The 8,928-nt window shown below is 35.2% G+C and overlaps 2 protein-coding genes across 2 annotated transcripts; one reads left to right on the forward strand and one right to left on the reverse strand.

Annotated features, from left to right (window-relative positions):
• Positions 1-597: 597 nt before the first annotated feature.
• On the forward strand, positions 598-2,002 carry LOC130971220 (major latex allergen Hev b 5-like). Its single transcript, XM_057897094.1, has 2 exons — positions 598-750; positions 1,186-2,002. The coding sequence occupies exons 1-2, from the start codon at positions 736-738 to the stop codon at positions 1,654-1,656; spliced, it is 486 nt and encodes a 161-aa protein (XP_057753077.1). The 5' UTR covers positions 598-735; the 3' UTR covers positions 1,657-2,002.
• Positions 2,003-2,356: 354 nt separating this feature from the next.
• On the reverse strand, positions 2,357-7,233 carry LOC130971204 (E3 ubiquitin-protein ligase UPL5-like). The gene is made up of 3 exons (XM_057897093.1): positions 5,285-7,233; positions 3,829-4,418; positions 2,357-2,940 (listed from the first exon to the last, which is right to left on the reverse strand). Exons 1-3 carry the CDS (start codon positions 7,065-7,067, stop codon positions 2,677-2,679), a joined length of 2,637 nt encoding a protein of 878 aa, XP_057753076.1. The 5' UTR covers positions 7,068-7,233; the 3' UTR covers positions 2,357-2,676.
• Between the last annotated feature and the right edge of the window lie 1,695 nt (positions 7,234-8,928).

An 8,928-nucleotide genomic window follows, 5' to 3' on the forward strand; every position in this document is an offset into this window, starting at 1 on the left:
CTTTCCTTTAAATATATAATACATGATGCGCCTCATCTTTGCTGTTTTTGTCTATTAAAAAACCGTTACTTATATATTCAAATCATGGATAGATTCCAATTACGTGAAATTTTGTTTTATTTTATAGTGGTTAAGAATTATTTGTATCCATAAGATAGAATCAATTATACAACAATACTTAAAAAATATTTTAAATAGTGAAGTAATTCACCAAAATTAAAAATACAAATACTAAAAAAAGTATATTGAACAAAAACACTCATTTTAACCAATTTATCGACTACCATATTTGTCGTACGAGGTACCGTAAAAAAAAAAAAGATAAATGTATGATTGCATCTCTACTAATATAATTTTTCTTGTATTTCCGTAAATAACTACTAATATTTAACCTTTTACTTGCAGCTAAATAGTTTTTCTGCTCAAAATAATCTTACAAATTCTGGAAAAAATTAATCATGGGAAACAAAAATATTTTACAGCTAGACATTGTGATACCATTTGATTTGTGTCAGCATGATGAGGTTTCTGATTGAAAAAGATTCTGCCAAGTGGTCACTCTTTGTATTAATTCCTTTATTATTCAAAACTTTAGGCCCTCTATATATTACCCCATAGTTTCATCAACTCTTCACCACACTCACACTCACACTCACAATAAGCTCTCTTGCTTTCTTCTTCATACACTTCCCAACCCATTCAATTCTTCCACGTTCTCTCTTTTCTGCATTCCTAATGGCCAGCGTTGAGGTAACTAAATCTGTGCTTCTTCAACATTGCACTCTGAGTCATTAGTCCATTTGAAGTTTACTAATTTAGTAGCCTCTTTATTATATGATGATGATGATAGAAACCAAAACGTTTATGTTACTAGTTAATTATTTCTGTATCTCCATGATTTGTTTGCTGTGATTTATTGTCGATCAACAAATCAGAACTTATTGAATGTGTACTTAAGAAGCATGTCTACTCTATTGCAATAACACTCATTTTCTCAATTGCTCCTTTTCTGTGTCATTTGCTTTTGATCATAAACAAACCAATAACTATTGCATGGAATGTCTCCACAACCATGTTGATCATTCAAGCAACATTTTCCCGAAGATCAAGCTTTTTTCTTTGTCTCAAACCCTTGTTAAGCCTTGATTTTCACATTGCTTAGTTCAAATGAATTTGATGCTGCAGATTGCACAGCAAGTACCTACAAATGTGACAGAAACCGAAGCAGTTGAGGCAACCAAGGCAGAGGAAACAACCACAGAACAAGCAGCTACCGAGGCTCCAGCACCAGAACAACCAGCCACCGAAGAAGCAAAGGAAGAAACCATTATTGAAGAAGCAAAAGATGCAGTACCAGAACCAGAAGCAACAACAGATGCCCCTGTTGCTCAAGAAACTGAAGCTCCAGTTGAAGAAGAGACTAAGGAGGTGACAGAGGAAGGAAAGGCCGAGGCAGAGGAGGCGGCAGCACCAGCCGAAAAGATAGAAGAAAAACCAGAAGAAGTGAAAGAAGAGCAGCCAGCAGCAGAGGAAACTGCTGTGACAGAGGAATCAGCACCAGTGGAGGAAGATAAGCCAACTGAGGAGAACAAACCATCTGAAACCGTCGCTGATGCCGCCCCCGTCGAAGTTCCAGTTGAGAAGACCGAAGCTTAGATATATGGAGATTGGAAAGTTGGGAATATGAGTTCTACCTTTTTGCATGCCTAAAGTTGAAACCCTTTTCTTTGTTATTATTAATATTTTTTTTTTCCGTTTAGTTTATATCTGTTATTGATGTTATATTCTGAAGCAAGTATTTGGTTATGAGAGATATATAGCAGTCTTTATGTAAGCACTACACTTATGGCTCCACATTAGGATCATGCCGAGTAAAGTGCTGAAAACATAAGGGAATTCTATTGGTAATGTATGGGGATGATGGTTTGATTCCAGGAGGGATCGGATCAACTAGTTTGGTTTCATCTTTTGGTTTGAATAAAATTATATCTATTTTTCAATACTCTGAATTTTGTGATCATGTTATGTTTTATCTCTTGTAGCTTTGCCTTATGCAACAATATCTCAATTTACATATCTTAATGAATTAATATCATATCTCTAAATATGAACCAGTAAACTACTTTATGTGTTAAGATAAATGATGTTGCCCTGAAGAGTTTCTGCATCCAAGGTAACATCACAGCGTGTTAAAGGGAGGTGACCATAAACAAACCAAGGCTGACTTCTTGTGCTGGAAGTGGTTATGGTTGTTTAACACAGGTGGCAGGTGCCACATTCTTTCAAAAGTAAAAAATCAAGATCCATTCATGTTTATTTGTCTTGAACTCTACGTTCTAAATCTCAACAAGGAAGAGAACAAATTGCTCTGAGCACGATTTTCATAAACCCAAACTTACAAGTTACAAGTGCATACTTCGCAAGTACATGTACATAGAAGCTAGCTATTCCCTATAACGATAGAACATATAATCTTTAATCCTATTTTATTGATACCTCTTTTATATCGACATTTTACTAAGATCAATGAGAAAAAGAACTAGTGAACCTTCTCCCAATATATCCATTTAGGTAATAGATGGAATACTCCTATAATCTATCTGTACACATGCTGAATAACGATATATCTCTATGTGCAGTGAAAACAACTTGTATCCAAATTGCAGGTATGTTCATTCACCAAGTACCAAAACTGCAGCCAATGTGGTCTTGAGTGAGAACTTTAAGACGATCTTGCATGATGGCCATCGATGAATAGGCTGGGAGGCACAGCCGGTAAAAACATGTGTGAGATGTCGGAAGGTGATCCTCATGTTCAGGGGACCTGTAAATGGAGAGACTCGAAGCCAAACCAGGGAAGCCTTCAACTGGTAAATATTTCACAGACGTCCAGAAGAACAGAAGTACCCTTCTCTTTTCACCTGTCATCCTCCCAAGAATCTGCCAAAGTTTTAAACAGAATGTAACATTTATAACAATTTGAAAAGTACGGGAAGGGGGCAGTATCTCTATGCAAATGCTATGTTGCAAGACTTTGTTATCTGAAAAACATTCCAGAGCTAATTGTTCATGAGATATGCTACCCGTCCACTTTTGATTTCAATAAATAGAATAGAGACTAGAAGTTGATAGTCAGATTTCTCAACATAAAGGAGAAATTCTATGCTACTAGAATTTCTGGAACATCTGCAATACACTAGTACACTTTATGGCTCTATAATGCAGCTGTAATAGGTAACTTAAAAAAATGTTAGATAACAAGATGCTATTACATTAAGGGCTCGAATTGATAATATTCATATATACACAATTTTTTTAGTTGGTTATAGAGAATTAAAATATGCTGCATGATGAAAGAATAGTGTCATTGAATACAAGGTATCACAAGTATGATTTCGGGCTTCAGTACTAAATATATATTAGTTTTTGTAGGAATAAATGAACTTAAGAGATATTGGTAAATTATACTTAGCACATTGAAGGTTGAACACTGGAGGCAAAGTGATAATTTAGTCCCAACACAAAAAGGAATCTAGCATGACTCCGTTGAAGAATGGGAAAGAACAATAGGCAAAAATAGGCAAAAACATTTCCCAAGTTGCAATAGGGAATAAAACTCTTTTGCTTGTGGCAAAAATGGAACAAGACAAGCATCAGAGGGTTATGTAGCAAGTACTTGTTACCCAATAAAAACATTCCTGCCTCTAAAAACCAGGAAAACTCCTTTACTGTATTCTATATATGAAGGGAAAATATAATAGAACCCAAGAAGAGAAAGATATATACAAACATTGACATTGTAGTTCACTAAAAGCATCATAAACATACCTCCCAAAACCAAGATATCTGAGGATCTGTCTCTTCATAGCCTTGATACTCAGTATGTGCTTTCCAGTCCTCAACAGAAATGATATCTTCACTCCCATGCAGCATCCAGTCAAGATCTTTAAGGTCTAAACTTTGAAAGAATGATGACTCGAGGCTTGAGTTTGAGAGAATATCACCAAAGCCTTTGGCAAATTGTGACACCTGCTCAGATATAGATGTTACAAAATGATCCTGTATAAGAAGATCAACATAATTTTCCCTGTTCTTACTATGTACAACGATGTTCTTCCCACCGGGACACAGCTCAACCACTTCCCTGTGTCCTAACTCTTCCACCTCTCTAACAAATGTCAGTCCTAATGAATCTGAATCAATGAAACCAGGATCCATCTCCAATATTTGCTTGTAGCTACTATACAAGTGTGGATCTGCATCCCTTATATCTTCTAAAGTAATTTCATTTCCGGCTAATTGCTGGAAAAACACACGGTCAAGAACTACACCAACATGCACCCTATGCATCAAAGCCAATGCAATAACTCGACCAGAGAAGCGGAAATATTCAAGGTGCAGAGGATCTACTTTAGATGCTGCAAAAATAGAAAAAATGACAAACTAAACTTGATGACAAGAAATTTTTTAAAAATAAAATGCTCAACAATGACTCCAACAAGCAAATCTAGTGGGTATTTGATGTTTGCAGGAACAACTAAGTTACTGGAAAGCTGCAAGGGTTGGCAGGAAAGAAGGTGGCTTGAAACAGGAGTGGCATAAGTAAGAGAGTATTAGAGAAGTGCTTTGAAGGGTAGAGTGGGAGGGTTATTCAGAACCCTAGAAAGCTACTGCAAAAATTGAAACAAAAATCATCCAAACATGGCTAGAGGGTAAAAGTGGGAGTAAATTTTACCTAAATTATTTTCACGAGTAAATAAATAACAGGCCTCCTAAGGAAACAACTTTTCATCCAAAATAAAAAGAAAAAATTACACATCCAAAAATTTAAAATCACACCAATAAACTGTATGAGATAGCTACCCAAACCCTATTATGCTTCAGCAGAAATAGAAGAAACATCATTCAAAAAAATTCTTAAGATATCTATGAAAAACAGCAAAAAGGAAAAGGGCACACATGGGTTTTTGGTCCACATAGTGTAGGCAACCATGATCACTCACCATCACAGCCTCTTGGAGTGATATTCAACTACACTAGGTTCACCCTATTATTGGGCACTACTGATAACTCTATTAACATTCTCAAGCATGATAAGGTGACCCTAAAATACCTCTGGATGGTCGAATCTTGAACTATTCAATGTGTAATAAAATATTATAACACAGATAAATGATCTAACACCAAATCCACACAAAACATGACTGTATTGAAGGACACATGAATGGCACAATCGATTAAAAAAGACGGGGAGGTCTATTTGGAAATCCAGATGAAGCATTACCAGGATTGGGGAAAAATCTTCGTTTGTCATTTGGGCATGCGACAAAAAGAGCATTTTGCGGATTGAATATTTCTTGACATACCAGAAAAAACCACTCCCTCAGTACACCCGGCCCAGTAGCTTCCTCATTTTTGAATTCCATAAATAGGCCCCCACGTAGAGATTCTGGTTCCACACGTCCTATGTATTCGAAAGATTCAGCCAATAACTGAGACCTATCAATGAGCATCTCATGCAACTCCTCATAGTCATCTTTTACCTCTGGCAGCATCAGCAGCGCCAAATGCCTTCTTGATTCAAAATTCGTCACACACTTGCGTTCAAGAATCCAATGATGTTCATCATTCCTCTTTGCATACCTAACAATCAGTTGACACACTGCACTTCTTTGACGTGTTAAAACATTCCAAAGTTCCTCTTCAGCACCATCATAAAGCTTAGAGATTTGATGTAATTCCTTCAAAATAGAAAGATACTGAGACCACGCATTATAAGGAGTATCCCATTCTGTTATCTCCTGGTCTGCTAAGCTGCTATCCACTTTTTTAAGGCATTCGTCCATCTTGCTCAGCAACTCAATGTATAAAAAATGAAGGTTTTCAATCTCTTCTGTGAGCATGGCATCGGTGTGGCGCTCCTCATCCGTTGCAGAAACCATGAGTGATTGTTGCACACTGATTCCAGATCTCAACGGGACCAAGAATGCCCTAAGATCTCTAACATCGCTGTACAAGTGCCCAGCATAGGTTGGGGATTCCAAACTCAAATCCAAATCACTCAACAAGCTATTGGCAAGCTCACGGACAAATGGGAATATATCTTGAACCAAAATCAACCCTTTAACATCCTCCTCAGTAGTACCACAGCACACACAATCAGTTTCCAACAAGGACCCCAAAGTACTCCGGCAAAACATATACAAAGGATCATCACAGTGCAGCCTCCTAAGCAATTTGCAAAACTCCAACACCACAAGCGCAAACTGGCTATGCAATTCCTCAGACAATGTACTACGACAAGAATTCACAAAATGCCTAACAGAAGAGTCGGCACAGTCCTTATTACCTGTAAAGGGAGAAAGGTAGAGCATGACCAAAACAGCGGGTGCCGAACAAGACATGAAAATCTGGAAGTAGCCCAAAGCAGAGTCACAGTCTCTAGGGGTCATGTTCAGGTAACTGTCAATGAGGCCTTTTACGGTCTTGAGTGCATTAGGGAGAGATTCCCCTCTGCACATTCTATACACAACGGAAATCATGTCGTTCATGACCTGCCAGGCTTGCGGGTGCTCCGTGCTGCGCATCCGACCAACTAACTGGAGGCTGGCATCATTTTGAATGGAACACTCTGCAAGAGTCTGCTCAAATTGAAGCTGCTTTCCCATATAGATCAGTCTCTGTTCATGGATAGGAATTCCCTTGATGTGCTGAATTCGCTGGTGGATGGATTTGACGCTGTCTTCCGGAAAAGCGTGCATGACCATGGTGTTGCCCTCAGACATCATCCGAACGAAGAACTGCAAGTGTGGCCAAATAGACAAACTCCTTTGGGACTGGGTCTCCGAAAGAGGGCTTAGAGGGGTTCTAATTGGAGACCATGAATTCACTGCTCCTCCTTCGTCTTTTCTCATTCTGACCGACACTAAGTCGCTCATCAAATCGTTGCTGTCGCTGCTGTCATCGATGAGGGAGCCGGAGTCTTCAAGTTTGCGTTTTGATGGAAGGTGGTGATCGGTGGTGGGGCCACCGTGGAAGACTCCGCCGTGGTTACGGATGAAAGACATGAAGTATGCGCCGCCGCGGGTGGTCAGCAGAGGAAGGCCATTAACAGTTGAAAAGTTGGGGTTTGTGAGCTGAGGCCAATCAAACGGTGTGCAGTCGTACAGAGAATTGAGAATTCAGAGGGTTGGGTACTTTCTTGGGTTTATTTTTTGGTGCATTTTTTTTTTTTGGTACTTTCTTGGATTTTGCTTGCTTGCTTGCATTCTTCATTCCTTTTTCATTGTTTTCTATTTATTATTTTTAATAAAATTTTATTATTTTCAGATTAGTTTCTCTATGATTTTTCATCAATTTTTAAATATGTATTAGATAAATAATTCTTTTAAAAAATTTATTACGAGACAATTCAAACTTAAAAATATTATTATAAAATAAATTTTTTAAAATTATAAAAAAAATTTAAATTTTTTAAGAATTAATTAAGTATTTATATTTTATTTTATTAAGTTCACAAGAGAATATTATTTTTTATTTAAAAAAAACTCAAAATAAAGTTGAATAAATAATTAACTCCAACTAAATTATCGTTGTTACTACTATAATCACTCTATCACTTCCTTTTTTTTCTTCTTTTTTTTTTTCTCGTTTGATTTCTTTTTTTTTCTTTTATCATTATCTTCTTCTTTTTTCTCCTCCTCATCCTCCACATCATTCTTATTTTATGCTCTTAATAAGAACATGTATCACGATTAAAAAAATTTTATTGTTAAAGTTAAGAACTTCTTATTCTTCTTCTTTTATGCTCTTAACAAGAGCATGTATTACGGTTAAAAAATTTTGGAGTCAAAATTAAAAAAATTTTATGTCATAGTTAAAAATTTTTGGTGTTATTTTTTGATAAATTTTGTCTAACTCAAAATTCCTCCTCATCATTCTTGTTTTATGCTCTTAATAAGAACATGTATTACGGTTAAAAAATTTTATTGTCAAAATTAAAAAACTTCTTATTCTTCTTCTTTTATGCTTTTGTTAACAAAAGCATGTGTTACGGTTAAAAATTTTCGGAGTCAAAATTAAAAAATTTCTTATGTCATAGTTAAAAATTTTTGGTGCTATTTTTAGATAAATTCAGCCTAACTCAAAATTTTTCCTTATCTTCTTCATCACCATCTTTTTTTAATTCATTTCTCCTTCTTGTTTTACCTCTTCGTAAATTTTTTTGTTTTATTCTGTTAACAAGAATATAAAAAAAATACATAATGTTATAAAATTATTAAAAAAAATTCAATAACAGCAACAACAATAAACAATAATAAAGAAAAAACATACAAAAAAAACATGAAAAAAATATTTATATTAAAGAGCATAGAATACAAAATTTACTTAGTGAAGAATTAGAACTAGTTTAATAAAATATTTATATTAAAGAGAATTTTTTTATATAAAATCTATCAACTATTAAATAAAATAAAATAAAACTATATAAACTACTTATTTAATTAAAAATCAAAATACATTAAATATAATAAAAATAAAAATAAATATATGCACATGATATTTAGATGCTTTTTAAAATAATAAAAAAATTCTATTAACATAGACCTTAGAAATACTTATTGAAAATAATATACACACAACGTTTTAATAAAAGAAAATTTTACTGTACGGATAGCAAAAGTCATCATGTAATAATGACAATACGTGCATAATGGAATGGTGATGCGTATATGACAGCATGTAACAAGAGAATACGTTTATGCTGGAAGCATTTCAAGTGCACCAGGAGTACCGGTGTACCAGTTGTTTTAACCGTTGATCTAAATTATAAAAAATATATATAATATATATTAATTAAAATCAACGGTTAAAATAAATAGTGCACCGGTACTTCCTGATGCACTTGAAATGTTTCCTATGCTATTA

Source organism: Arachis stenosperma, chromosome 1, assembly GCF_014773155.1.
Source record: "Arachis stenosperma cultivar V10309 chromosome 1, arast.V10309.gnm1.PFL2, whole genome shotgun sequence".
Lineage (NCBI taxonomy): Eukaryota > Viridiplantae > Streptophyta > Magnoliopsida > Fabales > Fabaceae > Arachis > Arachis stenosperma.

Excerpts from the sequence above, each read along its gene's own strand:
- LOC130971204 (XM_057897093.1), bottom strand. The coding sequence starts at position 7,067 with ATGTCTTTCATCCGTAACCACGGCGGAGTCTTCCACGGTGGCCCCACC. Across the intron at positions 4,419-5,284 it reads AAGATTTTTCCCCAATCCTG|CATCTAAAGTAGATCCTCTG; the intron begins GTAATGCTTCAT and ends CTATTTTTGCAG. Across the intron at positions 2,941-3,828 it reads AGATATCTTGGTTTTGGGAG|ATTCTTGGGAGGATGACAGG; the intron begins GTATGTTTATGA and ends AAACTTTGGCAG.